The sequence below is a fragment of the Scomber japonicus genome, chromosome 7, assembly GCF_027409825.1.
Source record: "Scomber japonicus isolate fScoJap1 chromosome 7, fScoJap1.pri, whole genome shotgun sequence".
NCBI classification, from domain to species: domain Eukaryota; kingdom Metazoa; phylum Chordata; class Actinopteri; order Scombriformes; family Scombridae; genus Scomber; species Scomber japonicus.
The window spans coordinates 22,396,948-22,414,949 of NC_070584.1; the positions used below are offsets into that span (position 1 = coordinate 22,396,948).

The 18,002-nt window shown below is 38.5% G+C and overlaps 1 protein-coding gene across 1 annotated transcript; it reads right to left on the reverse strand.

Annotated features, from left to right (window-relative positions):
* Positions 1 to 530: 530 nt before the first annotated feature.
* uhrf1 (ubiquitin-like with PHD and ring finger domains 1) lies at positions 531 to 16,777 on the reverse strand. Its single transcript, XM_053322786.1, has 17 exons — positions 16,671 to 16,777; positions 14,721 to 14,883; positions 14,019 to 14,285; positions 12,723 to 12,877; positions 11,446 to 11,661; positions 9,818 to 9,933; positions 9,383 to 9,569; positions 8,985 to 9,108; positions 8,563 to 8,670; positions 8,107 to 8,211; positions 7,737 to 7,843; positions 7,461 to 7,623; positions 6,595 to 6,732; positions 5,894 to 5,996; positions 3,312 to 3,460; positions 2,577 to 2,675; positions 531 to 2,403 (listed from the first exon to the last, which is right to left on the reverse strand). The coding sequence occupies exons 2-17, from the start codon at positions 14,871 to 14,873 to the stop codon at positions 2,257 to 2,259; spliced, it is 2,337 nt and encodes a 778-aa protein (XP_053178761.1). The 5' UTR covers positions 14,874 to 14,883; positions 16,671 to 16,777; the 3' UTR covers positions 531 to 2,256.
* Between the last annotated feature and the right edge of the window lie 1,225 nt (positions 16,778 to 18,002).

Consider the following 18,002-nt stretch of genomic DNA (forward strand, 5'->3'; position numbering starts at 1 on the left):
TGTTTATATGGACACATGACTGATTATAAGAAATTAGATTGTGTTAAAATTAAACTGAATTAGACAGCAAAAAGAAACATCACTGCATCTGTAAATATGTCCTGCATGCAAATTTCTATGCACAACTTCTAACTAGGTGTGGATATTGAGGTTTCTTTTTTATACTCAAGGTTCCTCCTACTACAAGGCAAGGCATGAGGCAGCCATCTAATAAATTATTTGCATGAAGCGTGACTAATCTGTAGTACAGGAAACATGCCACAAGTGTATAACTACACAGCTTGGTTTGAGGCATCTGTATTAAAAGAGGAAGCATAAATGCAAGGTATAATTTTGCAGAACATAACATAACCTCCATCTCAAACACAATGTTGTTTCCTGGTCAGTGAATGAGAACATTACTTTCAGACTTGAAAGATTGTGAACCTGTCCTTTAAAACTCTGACCATATATTCTCACCAGAACTAAAAGCAATCAGCTACCTAATACTGCCAAAATAAACCAAATAAAAACAGAAAACCATTTTTCACTCTTTTATTGAATAACACTGAAAAAAATGTATTAACACATTTTTGCACTAAACATGTGCAAGCAATTCTAAAACTACGTATCAAAACTAAAATGGACTAAAAATTATACAATTTCAGAAAATATACATTTCCCAGTCTATGCAAATCTCTGTCTCTTGATCAAACTCAAAGTGCTGTCGTGGAGGACATAGTCACACACTGCTGTTGAAATTCAACAGAAAATTTCATAAAATGAAATTAAAAGCTAAATCAAAATGAACAAATTCTGATAATTTAGTTGATTCAATAGCCAATTCCAAGAGCAGTGTGAGAAAATTCCTAAACATTTCAACACTTCCTTAATGCAATCATTAACTGGTTTTAAAATGGAGGTCAGGTATTACAAGTGACCACAGGAGACAAAAATCTGACTGGACAACCCCCCCCCAGATGGCAGTAATAGATTATTTAAAAAAAAAAAAAAAAAAGATGGAAGTACATTTTTATTTTTAGCGAAAAATACAAATAGTTTCTAGACTCATATAGGTTTGCGTGTCAGGGACGTCTTCTAAAGAGCTAGATAGAGGGGAGTTCTACATTACACTCTTGGTTAAGCATTTTCTCTCTTTGGACTATCAAAGTTAACTTTTTCAAAACGGGAAATCCAAATTTACACCACAGAATAAAATGGTCTTGAAAATCTGGCGTGTTTGGCTTTCAAGACTACAAAATTCATTAGGAACTTTTAAACTTGAACAAAACTTCATACACAAATATAAGATTACTATGTGAAAAAAAAATCTTAACCAATACACGTTAGAAAATTCACCTCGAATTTGATGACACTGTTCTCAGACTAGACACTTCCTCGCAGACCGAAGTGGAGAAAAACAAAACTTTACGGAACTGGTTTGGTTGTGTTTGTATGTTTGGTCACATCTACATTTTATAGAGCAGCTTTAGATTCAAAAAGGCCTCATTTCTTAAAAAATAAAATAAAATTTTAAAAATGCTTTGTTTGCTTTTCATGTTGGTGCAGTTTCAATCCTCTGATCATGCCTGGACAAACATTCTCACATTAGTCCGTCAGAATCACATTTTGATAGTTTGTCTTGTTTTTCAATTGATCTGAGCAGCAAATCAAGTGAATACAGACTGGTAACAGCTACAAGAGATGTGTAACGGAGAATCCAGGTCAAGCTGTGAATGCTGACTATTGAAAATCCTGACTGCACCATCAGATTTCTTTTTCTTTTAAACTGCACCAAAATGATGATCAACCACATCCAAACTAACAGTAGATCATATAAGACCCAGGTGCTAATTATAGCTTTGTACAAAAATGATCACCTCCTCAAACAAATTGGGCAAAAAGCTTAACCACTTTTGACTGAACGTTCTGTGAGGGAGTGCTAGCTTTTAACTGGAGGGATTTTAGTTAGGTAACAAATTTTATGTCATGGATAATATTAGCATTAGTTAATGGAACAAAACGCTGGGAGTAAAATCACGGTTGAAGGTATTAAACGGAGTAATGGTACAGGCAGTTATGAAGGAATTTTCAATTTATCATTGACTACACATCATGGCAGATCCAAGGTGAAAAATGGTAGCACTGAAGTTCACAAAAATTGTAGTTTTATAATCATAAAAAATATATTAAGAGAAACTGATTCTTTATTGCCTCTATTGAAAATTCCCCTTACAGTTTACATCGCGTTTCCTCCAGAGTAGGCAGAACCAATGATCATCGCCCATTGCTGTACCCTGGGAAAAACTGATTTAGAATGTCCTGCAGGGATTTGTTGACGGTCATCGAGTAGTTTTTGCCCAGGTCGTGTCTGCAGGCCGGGCAGGAGTAGACTTCTGCTTTGAAGGACCGCTGAAGGCATTCCTGGAGCAAAAAAAGAACAACAGCTTTGAGTTCACTGCATTTTCAAGATATAAAATGTATTTACAGACAGTACATCAATTTAAGTGCAGTGTATTACAGCAGTAGTGTATGCATTGAATTTATCATTAGTCAACTTTGCAGAATGTCCTAAATTGGGAGTAATTGTTTCTTACCCTGCAGACATTGTGTTGGCACTCTGTGGTGATGGGCTGATAGACCACTTCTTGGCAGCAAATGCAGAGAAAAACTTCTTCAACTTTGTTCAAGAATTTCTGCAGCGAAAAAATGTTGTATCACTTGATTGTCAACAAGAAATTTGAAGCAGTTCTCCACAATGGTTTTCGTTTTGTACTGACAGACACTTTCATAAGCCCTTTGTTATTCATGAAGTGTATAATTTATGATGTCTCAGTAAACAACAAAAAAGTACACCTGGAGACAACCAGTTAAGACTGTGGCTTCAAATAGCAGCTCAACCAGCACCTACAAAGCCCAATTCAATAGTTTTTTTTTTTTCAAACCAAACAGTCATTAATATTACCTTAGTAGTAAACTCATACGTCCACTAACCCCAGACCTGTCAGTAGATCATTGTTCTCAGACAATACATGGCATTTCTTTGGTATGATGGACTTGACAATCAAATCACACCAATTTGATTTATATTTTCTTTTAATTAATCCTGAATAAAAGCCCCAGAATAAAAATCTATTTATAACTTAGTCGGTTTACAAATCATTGCCTCGCCTCTAGCGTTATCTTTTTATGTTGTTGAACAGGTTTAGAAATGTCGAGCTTCATTGCTTCCACCCATATACACAATAAAAACATGTCCACACTTTCCTAAAAACATGAGCCAAAGCTTATTGAAACTGCTAATAACTTTCCAAACAATCAATCATTCTCACCGGTCCAAGAGACAGTGACTCCATGGCTTCGTCCCACAGCTTCTTATTAGGCTTATCACCCCTGATGAGTGCTTTCTGCCCCTGGGTGAGCTTGTACACCTCGACCTTGACTTTCTTGGGGGTCTTGGCTGGTGGGGTCTTGGTGGATTCTGACAGAAAAGAAACAAGTTTTAAAATGTGCCAATGTCATACAAGGCTGACAGATGATGTTTGGATGTCTCACACACACACACACACACACACACACAAAGCCTATGATACATTAACATGAGTTGAGACTTATAAACTGGATCTGAAATTCTTAGCTGAATATCTTTAGGGTTCTTAGTGTTTGTCAGAAAAAAAATAGCTATCTGACAAACTTTGGGCTTGTGAATATACTTAAGATGGGTATTTTTCACATTTTGACATTTTATAGTGCAAGTGAAAAATCAAGAAAACAATCAGATTTTAAAAAGGCAATGAAAATTAAAGCTTCAAGCAGCGATGAACGGGCCCATGCTCCTCCACCCCAAAACAGCGAAATTAGCCGTACATGCATGTCGGTGCATGCCGCAGTCGCAAGGCAGACACAGCAGGCATGTAGATGTCATGGCACCAGGGCTTTTATTGAACATTGTGTGATGGGGCTAACTCACACTGCCGTGTCCACTATGTGGCGCTGGAGATCACCCACCAATTATATGTCATGTTGCAGTGTATGATGTGGAAAACACACCCTGTAAATTTCATATAAAATCGAATGATGTTTTGTCAATATGAGTGACTTGTGTCCAGTAGGTGGCGCTATGGATATATTGATGCATAAATATGTTCCGGGTGGGATGCTCTACATGCGTGACCAGTTTGGTGTAGATCGGACAATGTCTGTAGGAGTTATAAGGACTTTCTGCTTTATGTCCAAGCATCAAAATTGTCCGTGCTGCCACACTCACCAGGTATAAGTAATTAAAAAGATTGTGACAACTTTTCATCTCCAATGTCTCAAGATGTTTGAGTGAAATTTGAAGTCAGTCTGATTAAATCTCTAGGAGGAGTTCGTTAAAGTATGAGGCATGGAAATGGGGAAAAACAGGACTGGGTGATATAGATGAAAAATACGTCACAATAAAATGTATAATAATTTCAGTCAATATTGATAATTGATGCACTCATTTTCTCACAGTTTCTGGTGTTGCATCACCTGTTGATGGTCAACAGAAGACCGCACCTGTTAAATGATTGTATGAACGTCACTCGTGTCACACTCCATTATCAAATAAAATGATGATGAGGAGGGAGCACACTGGAGGTTTGTTCATGCAACTAAACTTTGCATGTAGTTATATGCTTTCATGGCAGTTTGTATTTAATGCATTTAAGTGAAACAAATTTAAGTCAAACAATTTTCTTATTACTAATCAGTGAAGTATCTATAGTCAGTACAAACTGTTATTTTAATGCCCAGGTCTAATTCTGATTGTCTTTAATTTTTTTTTTTCCTTTTCTTCTTTTTTCTCCTTTTTTTTTTTTAAACACATGTCAACATCATGCTATAATATCATGAAGTTTGATAAGTTTGAGTAGAATCAAAGTATTATGATTTTTTCAATACAGTCAACACTATTAAACTCATTGAGGTCATGTATTTTGGTGCACAGCAGGCACCACCAGAGGTCAGTCTCCACTGGTGGACCAGGCAGCTGAGCTGAAAAAGATGCAGTTATGAATGGTTTTGAATCATGAAAATATTGCCACCTATAACTTTATCTTGTCTTCTTCCAACTACAAAAAACAGTTTATTAGCCACACAAGTTTATTCAACTGCCAGTCTGCCACTACGATCCAGACACATCTCCATTCAGGCCACTGATGTGTTGTATACACTACAGCAACAAATATCAGGTCCTCCAGCAAGAATCTATGGAAGAAGGGCCCTTATCTCCCATCTATTCATTATACTGTGAGCCATGAGTATTGACACCCAGCAAGACTTTCTGAAATCACTCTTTCCTGTGACCCTTTTATGTCAACCAATACCGATAATCCCTGCAATTAGAAAGCTGACAAGTTTTTGGTGAATCTTAAGCACGTATTTGTATTCTGTTTTTCATTAATTCTGTCTTGAAGGCAAGTTATCACAGGTGCATGAAGACAGTTTGAGGTCTGGCTTGTTCAGAGTACTCGAAATGTAACTTTCAGTTAGTCAAGCTACACCTGCTTACAAATGCGAGAGGTGCACTTCCTGTATTGGGCAGCTGAAAGCAGCTAATGATGTTGAAATTATCAGTTCAGCACATCAGCCTCTATGTTAAGTGTTTTCCCTGATATATATATATAAAAAAAAATCTGAAACTATGTTCGATCAGTTCACCGTATAGAAGTTTCCAACTAGCTGTTTTTAAACACATAATGCGTCAGAGGCTTGACACCCACTACTGCAGATTTGCCTGCAACCGGCCCCCTGAAATGATCATCACTATTCATATACTTTTCGTCTCCACAACAAACCTAATGCATGCATCTGCAGCAGTCTTTCAACACAGGCATAATACGAGGAAAATGTTCAAAAGCAAACACCCACATACACAAAGTGAACTTACCACTGCCCTGAGATTTTCTCTTCCTCTTTGCTTTGTTGGGTGTCGCTGCCTCCTCCTCCACTTCTTGTTTGTTCTCCTTCTCTTTCTGATATCCCGCAGGATACTAAAAAACAAGATTGAGTCCAATTAAAAAAAGTTTAGTGTAATTTTAACAAAAGCATGCTGATAACATCTTAGACTGTCAATCCCACCAAGTTAGTTGTCATTGTTTGTTTATTTCATGTTATTTAGGTATTTTTAATTCTTCAGTATAATGCAGCATAGTTTTGTTCATTTACAGTCTTTACATTTTATAACAAAATCTAAGAAAACTATGAAAAAGTAAAAGCAAATGGGATTGTTCTTGCACATTTTATGGCTACAGCATAAACGGGAAGTTCTCTGCTCAATGTATTTTCTGTCAGAATGAAAACCGTGTTCAAAAAAAGTTTCGAAAATCTGAAAGTGTGATGTGCGTCAGAGGAAAGCACAACTTGAATAAAAGTGAAAACTCCCGCACACTGACTCACTAAATATAGCAGCAGTAGGAGTGACAGCGTGCAGGAGTTATCATTTTTAGTAAAGGTTACCTCAAAAGTATTTTGAGTGTTAAACTGTGAAACCTGTACTGTGAAAATCAAATAGTGAGTGGATCATATCATAACAACCCTACAGACCAATTTGCTGAGTGGTATAGTAAAGTAAGACAAATCCTTAACTACCTGCATAACGAGACCAAGCTTCTTGATGCGCTCCTTGCCATCTCTGGTCCATGGTGCTGGCTCGTCGTCATCACGCTTCAGCAGATACCGCCAAACCAAGAAGCCAGATTTACCTTTGGCTGGCCAGTACTTCACCACCTGGAAGCCATTCAAGAACACATTAAGTAAGCTTACAAACATTAAGTATGTTTGCTCTGGTCTGAATCAGTTTATGAGTTGGTAAATTTGTTTTCCCCCTTGGTTTGGTTTCTTTTTATACAGAAATAAACTCAAGAAAACTAGAATGCATCACGAAAAGCCACATGAGACCGCTCACTCCTCTAAATGGTCAAATGTGTCCACGCAGCAGTGAAAACATAAACGGAGGAAGAAGGTCGAATTTCTCAAAAATGCAACATCCTTTTTGTCGCACTTGTCCAGGTCGGACCTCAAACTTGCAAAATAAATCTTAGACAGATAATAAAATCAGCTGCTCCAGAATTAATCTGTTACCAGACTGAGACCACTACACCTGAAATAATCACTGTTCAGTTGTTTTGGTCTGCATCAGAGTACAACTGCTCTGTTCAAATCTACCCAATCAAATCATACCAAGGAGGAAAATAAACCAGTCTGGATTCAACCGCACTAAACAACACATGGTTTAAAAAATGCCCTGAAACTATGCTCCAAGTTACAATACATTATTAAAACATCTTATACAAACTAAACAAGCTAGTTGTTGGCTGCAAATCAGAATTGATTAACCTCTATCAATTACATTAGTATTCAGACAACGTGTTTAAATGGTTCAATTAGTTTTACATTTATCAGCCAGTTTGACAATTCCTCAAAACACACAGAAACCTGCCAACTGTCCCTCTTACCTTATATATCCCATCATATCTGTTTCCTTCTTCAGGGCAGTATTTACTGTGCTTGCGACCTTTACAGTTGCGTACAACCCTAACTGGTTTGCCTTCCTTCCAGTTTTTGGACTCTGCTCCATTTTTGTCATTGACAGGGACATTACAGTTGAGAGCCAGCGCCCTGTTGGGAAACAGAGCAAACTATTCAGATATGCAAAATAAATTAAACAAAAACTACAAGAGATCACATTTACTGACAGCAGTTATATTAGGTTTAATCCTTGAGTGTCATACCGGTTCATGTGGGTCAGTGTCTGGTCACAGGATTGTTCAGCAGTCCTCTTATTTCCAGACAGATCTCGCCCTCCAGAGCCAGTATAAGTAAACTCATTTCCATCATCCTACAATGGAAAATACATCAACATGCATACGGTATAACTACAAAGGTTTGGTTACACAAACAATTGGGTATCAAACCAAAACATATTTTTTTAAGTAGTCATGTCTGAATGTAGGTGTCATATTTGTCAAAAGGTCATGTTTACATTGTTTCTGGGTCAGATTCCCCTGAAAATTGGCATCAAGTAGTGACTTTAATCCTGTTAAAAGTTATCGCCAATGTTTAAAATTACTACTTTTGTATTAAGAAAAAAAAAAAGCATACCACATCATCCTCATACCCTCCTGCCAAGACCAGAGAGTAGGCACCATCATTGCTCCTGCCATGAATCCCAGCTACATGTGGCCTGTGTACACCAGACTCGCTGACCTAAAAACAGCACACAAAAACAGAATTTAAATTTTCTGGCAAAACACTGGAAGAAAAAAAGAAAAAGAAAAAAAAAAACACAAAAAAACCCCACAGAACTTTGAGATTATACATTCAGCAAAGTTCTACTTCTCTAAAATCTATAAAAGCAACCTTTTCAAAGTCAGTGTTTTACAGTTGGCACAGTCAGTGATTTAATGAACTCTAAAGAACATCAATCAACCAAGATCCAAGTGAACACTAAAATAGAAAAAGCAAAAACTTAGGCTAATTAAACTACTCTTGTTGACAAAATATTTGCAAAATTCTGCATTTAAAAAAAACAAAAACAAAAAAGTTGCACACACTGACCTGCACTCTGAATTTCCACATGGAGCCAACAGGGATGCCAGGTATTGGGCCGTGGTGGTTGGACGGGACGATGGTGCACTGCTTGGTTCGACCAACACAGGCCATTCCCTGGAAAGAGGAGCCATAAATTGTTAATATCTAGTCATCTACAGACGAAATGAGAATGTAAAACTTTAGTTTAGTCCTCAGATCACAGATGCAGTAACCAGTGCAAATGGGAAAATCTCCAAGTATAATTACCTTGCACAAAATCTCAATTGGTGATTTCAACAATGACTATTTAGTGTTTTCATTATTCTTTAAAATTGTGATATGATATTGATTAGTATCCTATTTGTTTTTTTTTTTAGGTATTTAAAATGCACCAATACTTTTGCACATCTGTATAAAGATCCCTGTCTAGCAGCACTGTCAGCACTCACCTTGCCCCAGTCCCTCTGGCTGGTTGAGCTGGCAGAAGCCATCTTAGCTTTCTTCTTGCTGTCTTTCAGCTTCTCTCCAGCCAGCACAACCTCACTGGCATCATTACGGCAACCTGGGCAATACCTGCAGCAGCAAGACATGCAGAGTGAAGGTGGATCTTTTAAAAATGTGACTCAATATCACAAAAAGGTTAAATCTGGGTGGCTGTGTTTATTTCTCAATCAAAAAGAGTAACATTTCCTGCTCCAACCTCTCTAGTTGAACAACAGCGCATCACAAGATTCCTCTTTCATCATTAACACATAGTTGGTAATAATTCACTAACTTTATATTAAAAAAAAATCTCAGGAAACGCAAACATGTTAAATGACTTGATTTTGCATCTGATTTTACTGACCAGTCCTCATCCTCAGGGATGGAGGTGAGTGGGGGGTTCAGGCAGTATGTGTGATAGGCCATGTCACATTCGTCACACAGCAGCTGTTTATCAGGATCCTGCTTGATGCCGCAGATGTTGCAGTTACACCAGCGACAGTTTTTATTGGGATTGTCCTTGCAGTGCTTGCACTCAGGTCCATTTGACCCTGGAGAACACAGATATTTCATTACATACAGTACTGTTAAATATTCAAATCCATTATACAGCATTTTTAGCTGGGTGGAACACGCTTCAAATTTACTAATTAAGATCAAGGATAGAAATTGACAAGATTCACAATCAAAATACACGCGATGCAAACTGTTTTATAATTGTTCACCATTTGGTCTGAAACGCTTGACAAAAAATTGAAACTCTTTCATACATTTTTTTAATTTTTATAAACAGTCGTACTTTTAAGTGGACTCTCAGTTCCAGCTGGTGCATCACTTAGAGAACCGGCCTCCTCAATTTTGTAGATTTCTGTCAGGAACATGATCCGGCAGTCATTAAGAGAGTCACCCGCATCTCTACAAACAAAATAAACATTGTTTAAGTGTCTTGCACAGTAGCAATGTAATTGCACATTGTCTTATTAACAATATAGTTTTGAATCACTTGGAACAGAAAAAAAAAACAAACACATGAAAGTTGGCAGGAACAATAGAAAACTGCAGATGATATTACAGAAATACATAAGAAAGTAAGACCTATCCATCCATTAGGGATGCAATGGTACTCGGTAAAATATTGAACCATTCGGTCCGCTCTGCACGGAACAATACGACCTTATGGACCGCAGGTTTTAATTTTGCATTGATGCTTTACAGGCCACTGTGTGTGTGTGTGTGTGTGTGTGTGTGTGTGTGTGTGTGTGTGTGTGTGTGTGTGTGTGTGTGTGTGTGTGTGTGTGTGTGTGTGTGTGTGTGTGTGTGTGTGTGTGTGTGTGTCCAGGCAGGTGAAAAGCCCTCCCCGCGAGTTAATGTCCAATCACTGTTGTGCCTCCACCCACTCACCCCCTCTCCCACTGGAACTGGAGCCGGGTTCAAGGTGCAGCTCACACACAGAAATGGAAAAAAGAAAACAAAGAGGCATGGCCAGCACTAGCGGAGGAGTTGAGACAAAAGTTTGAAGAAACACCAGCTTCATTCAAATCTCCGGTGTGGGTTAATTTCGGTTTCACCGTTGAATACATGCGGGAGTCTCCCATATATTGATAGCGGCTCCCTGACACCCACAAATGAGCTGCAATCTCCCGGAATCTGGATCGAGCAAGCAAGAGTGCGCGCTAGTGAGTGACTGTACATGTACGCGTGTACGTGTGTGCGTGTGTGTATCAATGCAGCACGTATGAGAGCACAATGTCCTTATAGCTGTGTGTTGCAGCTTATTAGACCAATCCCCCCCAGCGGACCGACACCGATCGCGCACCCCCTTCCCCAACCCAGTGTAATTTTTTATACTGTATAGCGTATACAAGTAGTCAAGGACTAAGAGGCAGTTTACCATTTGAAATTTGTGTTTGGTAACTGTTAACTTGAAAAGGAAGGTGTTATATTATTCAGTACACCAGAGATACTGGAATTGTTTACAGTTTTTGCTGACAAGCAAAATAAAGAGATAAATTTGGGGAAAAAAAAAAAAAAAAAGTTGTTCTCTTTACTCACAAAACACGTACCGAACGCGGCCCAAAAACCGAGGTACAGACCATACCGTGGGTTACCTGTACCATTGCACCCCTACCATCCTATCTATCTGCTGTTTAATCCCATCATTAAAAATAAGTTGTACCTTTTTCCTTTATGCATGAATGAGATCCAAAGCCACAACGACAGTGGTTTATTTCCCAATGCCTTAAAATGTTACCAGTACAGAACATATTTTTCCATCTGCTTGATTACCACAACAGAGAGTTAACTTCTCTCACTTGCCACTGTGATATCCAAAAACCCAACAAACTTTCTTGAGGTCCCATTATATCCATTTTAGACATTTGTCTTTGGTAAGTGTTATGTCAGCTTTATATGCAACAATCGTCTTACCCGAGGATAATCTTCGCGTGAATCTCACGCTGGGTACGACTCTCTCTTTTCCTCTGGATCTCAGCATCATACCAATAGCCACGCTCCTTGGGGTCATCTGGGTTGTAGTTTACCATGACGACCATACCAGGCTCCAGCTGGTGCCACTGGTACACAGTACGGGCCCTTGGACGTACATCCTTGACCAGCAGCTGAATCACTCCATTCTCTGGGTAACTGTTGTAGAAAATGTTACATTTCAGTATGCACTTGAGACGATTATAGATAGTGCTGCTCAGGAGAGTGGAGCTAGGTTATATAAGTATGTTTGAATGGTGAGGACCAACTGCAGCAGGTTTTAAACACTCTGATTAATGTTCCTCTAACAGACTTGCAAGCTCACTAACACAAGAGTGCCGTCCAGCAAGGGTACTGCCAGAGATACCACAGAAATTTTTCAGGTGCTGCAAACCCACGCAAAGTTTAGTTGAATGTCAATTTTCACCACCCCATAGCGAAAATTTTACCAACAAGCCAATGCCTTGTTTCTTTCTAAAAGATATTTAAAGTCTCTTACATGTTTAATTAGATATAAGATCCTTCCATCAGGGCTTTCATGTGATACTGCTGCAGGAAGTGACTGGTTTTTGTTAGTTGTAGATTAACAGCTTACTTCAAAAACAGCTCCAATGCTGCAGAAAATGAAAGCACACATACATACGAGTTATGTTGCCTGACCTGTGATAGGCCTCCCACTAGTCTAGACCACAAGTTCCTAATAATCTGCTATGCTCCTCTACAGAAATGTTTTGTGCGAGAAAACACTGAATAATTGTACAGTGTTCTGACCTCTCATGGCAAAGATCAGTCATCAATGTAACTGAAATAACCTCTGCAGCAGGTTAGACAGGCCATTATATCCTCATGTTAAAAACACAAGTCTACTTCCTGGAAAGAAAAGAGGCTGGAGGCTCTAGCAGCTTTGGGTGTGAAGATAACGGGAGGCTTTTTTCAGCTAACAATGTATGATATCAATCATACATGATTTGTGAAAGTAATTGTATTGCTTCTTTAATTGATAGTATTCCTTTACGTGCTTCCAATCTTCAATCTTTTCTCTGTTGAAATCAATTTGTTTCTGCTGCAGCGTCCAACAACCAAATCAAAACTGTAAATTGTAGGTGACTCATTGGTTATCAACACATAGTAGAATGTGGCAAATATTGGGTGAGCATTACTATGGAAGCCCAGTATTCATGTTAAGTTATTAATTAATAGGGGGAGAAAAGGAGTCTTACTCTTCATATTTCACATGGTATAGTATCTCCTCTGCTGGCTCTGGCTCTGCCTCAGCTGCCTCTTTAGGAGTCTTGTCCGTCTTCGTAACGTTCACGATCTGGCCCTCAAACCACGCCCCCATGTTCAAGTCTCTTGCATCCACCAACTCGTTGATCTTCATACACACGAGAAAATAAAAAATTACTTTATAAAAAAAAAAAAAAAAAAACACAACCCCAAACAAACAGGGGATGTGAGAAACCACACTTTTCCAACATATGTACAGCCCAAATTTCATAGATATTCATTGAATGTTCCAAAATTTAAAGTTGTGCTTGATGCAAAATTGCCAATGTAAATATTACAAGTCAGGCATCGTCAGGCATCCATCAATATATATATAAAAATGCAGATTTCAAAACATGGGGTAAAATTACACATCTTCAAGCACTTTCAAGCCACTATACCCCTACTTTATCCACACTTGCTATGTTTACATTCACATTAAGAGTTCATATTATGAACGATTATTGCAAACCTGTTGGTGGAGAGTGAAAGTGGACAATAAAGAGTCCAAGTTACTGTGCTCATACAGAAATATAAGTTGCACGCATAGTTTAACTGACATGTATGCAGCTTCATATAACATGTATTAGAGGGTGGCTACTCAATCTGAGCCTGACAGGTCAGGGTTCTTTTTCATGAAAATATAGTATAAAAAATAAATTAAAATGATGGCTCCCACTGTGTTGGGCAACTTCCTGTTCAGTGCTGGGTTTGTTATTTACATGACAATGCATGAACACAACACATAAGCTTTTGTAGCTATAGTAACAACAATAGTCTGACAGTAATACAAATTCAGTGCTTCTGCTTAACTGGATCAGACTTCGGTTGGTTCGGACATTAAAAACAAAAAAACAAAAAAAAGAGAAAGCCTGTCAGGTTCTGGTTGGGCTAGGTTATTACTTTCTCAGACTCAGGCCGTATATACGTCTTTCTAAACATGACCAAAGTCGCACTTTAACATATATATATCTGGGTGAGCATCACGCCTCAGTGCCTATAATTGCCTTAAATAAAACATTTCCAAGGGAATAAGAAATATTTTGGGGTGCTGACAGTAAATTGTGTTAGATCACTGAGGAACCTTGTCGAGTGTATGAGGAATGGTAAAGAAGGCGCTCTGGCTCCAGGTCATAAATCACAGCTGTCAACAGCCCATCCCTAACGGAAATGTTTGATGTACTACTTCCCCACAACCTGTAACCACTAAATAAAATCATTAAATCCAAATTACAAGCTGTAAAACATACCTTAAAAAATCCAAACCCCGGGTCAATGAGCTCTTGGGTGTTTATTTGGGCGGAGGTGCCAGCGGTCTGACCCTCGACCTCGCCATGAGTTGAGCTCTTGTCAGACTCGCTCTGGGTTGAGCCACAGCCAGAATCAGAGTCGGAGAGTTCAGCTTCTTTGTCCTTGCTTTTGGCAACATCATTAACGGGCAACTTCTGCCTGACAAGCAGCTGCACTATGTCGTTGAGACCCACATTATAGTCGAATATGGTGTGTCCGTCCTCCATCTGACAGATTTAAAACATGTATGACAAGGTTACAGAGAGGAAAAGCAGCACTTTCATATTTTGTCTCTTCAGTCATATAGAATCAATTTTTCTTGATAGAAATTCAGAATTCCTGTTCATTATACCCTTTTAATTTAATTCATGTTTTGTATCTAATGCATTTTATGATTTGTTTATGAATAAATGTTAGCATGAATGAGCTACAGCCATCACCCATATCCTTCCCATTGTGAAGATTTAATGTTACCTGAGACTTAATAATTTACCAAATAAAACAACTCTAGAACAAACAAAAAAAGACGTCTAGTGACTATGTAGAGAGCAAAATAATTTTGTTCTAGAATGCAAATACTTTGAGTTTAAGGCTGAAAACAAGATTTCACCATGAACCACATGAAAGACATCTCTCAGGACAAAACTGTAATGCTGTCTCACCTGCTTGCCACGGTAAAACAGCCTCTGCCTCTCAGGCTCCACCTTGAAGAGCTCCATAATTTTGAGACGTAGCTCATCCACCTTGGTGAGCTTGGACAGGGAATCCACCCGGTGGGTTTCCTTCCCATCCATTGTGCGCACTTGAATCCACATTGCAGCTGCCCTGTGTCAACAGCCCAAACCACAATAATTATGTGAATGTTTTACTGGATGAGTAATAAAAACGAGACTAATCTTGTTTAATTGATCATTTGGCCATAGATTTTCATTTTATTACTACAAAACCACATATCAAAAAATGATGACTCAATAACCCAAAACCAAACGGTGATATGCAGGTATACTGTGATCCGGCCTAGTTTACTAGAAAACTAAATGTATTTATTTTTTTTAACTGAAAGCTAAAATGTATATATCTAAAATATCTTCTATAACATGCAGTGACTATAGTCTGAAAATCATAAGATGCAAAATAGTTTTATTTACAGTATCAACACACTGAATATCAACAAGATGTGCATGCTATTCATTAGTATCTATCTGCATCCACTGGGAAAAAAACAGTTGTGTCATAAATAAAATAAGTACAGTCCATCAGGCTTGGGAAACAGCATGGCATATTTGGTGTTGCATAATAAGATTTATTTGTCAGTCTTCATCTTTCGATTTCAGCATTCTCGTGTAGATTCCTTAACTTATTTTTCTGCAACAAAATATAACATTTAATTACTCTGGTAGTTGCAAGTATTAGATGAATATTTATACATGCAATTTTCCACAATGATCGAGCATTTGAACAGTCTGAATTTGTGCTTTTGAAGGAGGGGCACGGTGAGAAAGGAAAAGTTCCTGCCAATTAAAATCACAGTTGATGCCTTTGCCCTCGATTAAAAGCAAAATAGCGTTATTAAAAAAGGACTGAATTGGAGGGGGGGGGGTCTTAGCAGCAGAAATATGCCTGTCACTCCTGGACAGTGTATTGTGGTGCTGTCACTTCTACAGAGGATCAGAAAGGGAGGGAACAAGCTGATTTAAATACAGTGCGGGAAACTGAGCTGCAGGCCACTCCCAGTTCTTTTAAAAGCAAGGCACATCCGGACGCGAGGGAGCGCTAGCAAACAATGTGCCATGGCTCTCTTGACAATAAAACACGCCGAAATACTATCTTATATGCCATTTGTTATTGATTATTTGATCATTAAAGCGCTCCATAGTCTGTAATAGACGGCGCTTTGTTCATATGCAGTAGAAAGCGGACACCTCGGAGGCTGCTTTGCTTTTAGTTTTGCGCTCTCAGCTGAGGTCTTGCTCACTCCGCTGTATCGAAATACACCAAACCACTGAACGAAATATAACTAATAATATCATAAATGCACTACTTCCTTCCTTCTGAGATGCGTTATTTCATCGACTTCATTCATATTTTTTTCGAAATGTAGACAAAACCATCAGCTATTGCTCGCAAATACGAAAAAATGTAAGGAAAACAAGCTTTCTGTTCATGTTAGCGTTATTTGTTTTTCCTTCGTGAGAAACGATGAAGTGGCAAAGCTGGTTTTAAATTTGACCATGTGTTTGTGGAAAAATTGTGTAACCACACGACAGATAAACAACACAAGACAACAGCTCGATGCATCAAGTCAAGTTCATCACCCACACACATTTCAACGCTTTAACATCAAAATCATGATACAACTCATTGTTACAGAGCCTCCACCTGGCAAAGGTTAGCAACCAGAAGTCAGAGTCCTAACAACAGTAGCAAAACTGTCTGACATTTTTGACTAATCTCCCATTTGGCTGGCTAGGTAACTCGGTGAAGTGAGCCCCTCAGAAACGAGGTACGACTTTGTCAAGTTAGCTAACCCATAGTGAGCTAGCTTACTGCATATAAATATCAATGAGCGCAAGTTTAAAAGTTACAGGAACCTGAGGAAAAAAGTGCTTTACCTGTTTATTCGTCCGAGTGAAAACAAGAAATTGACGTTTAAAGAATAGCGCGCACGTTTTCCCCCCCAATAACTTCTCCACAGGGCTCGCACGACCAACTCTGTGCCTTGTTGGATATTGATCAATGAGTTATTCTTCAAGACTTTGATATTCCGCTTGCTCTAAAACTTCTGCGTCGCTATTGGCTGCTTCCCTCTCAGCGCTTCAAGCTCATTGGCTAGCGGAGCTGTCAATCTAGAATGGGACTGGAGCTTAGCCTCAGCGCGCGAAACGACATTCTCGTGGGTGCAGCTTGTTTCCGAGCAGTTGTCGCGAGAATACACGGCGCCCTTAAACCGCTAACCTGGACAGATGGTCATTCTGGTAAACAACACAGAGAGGCTAGATGTGCTGTTTCTCATGACTGAAGCTTGTTATTTGCGATTCATAGCGAGTTTCTTTCCTCAAATAATGATACGAATATGTTCAACTTTGGCGTGAGCACGCTGAATTACTCTTAATGCTGTTTAATTAATTACTGTGCAATTACTTCCCCTTCACTGTGGCGGGAGCTGACAGGGAATGAGGCCAACAAAGGGCAAAATAGAGCACTGAGAATAAAGAGGATGTATCTGCTTGCAAAACTACAATATATATGCACAGTGCAGCACACCACCTGTCAGCTGCTTCTGCCAGGCCTCCACCTCCATTTTTTCAGTGGCTATACAGTATACTTGTGGTTTTGGTGTCTTTGTGGCCCACTGCATCCCTTGTTCAGACCTAGTTTTCCAGTGTTTCCTGTCATTCTCTAGTGATAACTATTGAATTGAATGACAATAATCGCTTATGTTATGGACCAAAACAAATATGTACAGTCATGTAGCCTATTTATTTTTTCTGAGTTCAGCTGTTGGTCACAGGTTGTTTAAGCCAAAAAACACTTAAATTATTATGCTTATGAAACCCTGGACAAAGATGTAAATGTATTTTTCATTGAGTGAGATAGACAACAAAGAAATTGAGTTCTCAAAAAAGTATTTACTATAAGTCATGTAATAAATAAGCTATTATCTGTATCAAAAAAAGACAAATAAAATACTGTGAGGGTTAGGGTTAGTTTTTAAAGTTTTTAAATATTGCAATGTCACGTGCAAACATCTCACTCTGTCTAAAAGCCAACTTCTTCATACACAACAACTACAATAGGCCCTACTAATGTTGTGTAGGCTAAGGCCAGTGACACAAAATGAGGGTCTAAGAACTACAAATAAATTATTGATTATAAGGAAACTTTACTTCTATTGACCTTAAGAATTTTTTAAGGTTTACACTATAAAAATGTACATGTGTAAA

What these genes read in the sequence shown, in the direction of transcription:
- uhrf1 (XM_053322786.1), bottom strand. Translation starts at nt 14,873, where the DNA reads ATGTGGATTCAAGTGCGCACAATGGATGGGAAGGAAACCCACCGGGTG. An exon ending in ATCCCTGAGGATGAGGACTG is followed by an intron (nt 9,109 to 9,382) that starts GTCAGTAAAATC and finishes TTGCTGCTGCAG; the next exon opens with GTATTGCCCAGGTTGCCGTA. An exon ending in GCCAACACAATGTCTGCAGG is followed by an intron (nt 2,404 to 2,576) that starts GTAAGAAACAAT and finishes TTTTTGCTCCAG; the next exon opens with GAATGCCTTCAGCGGTCCTT.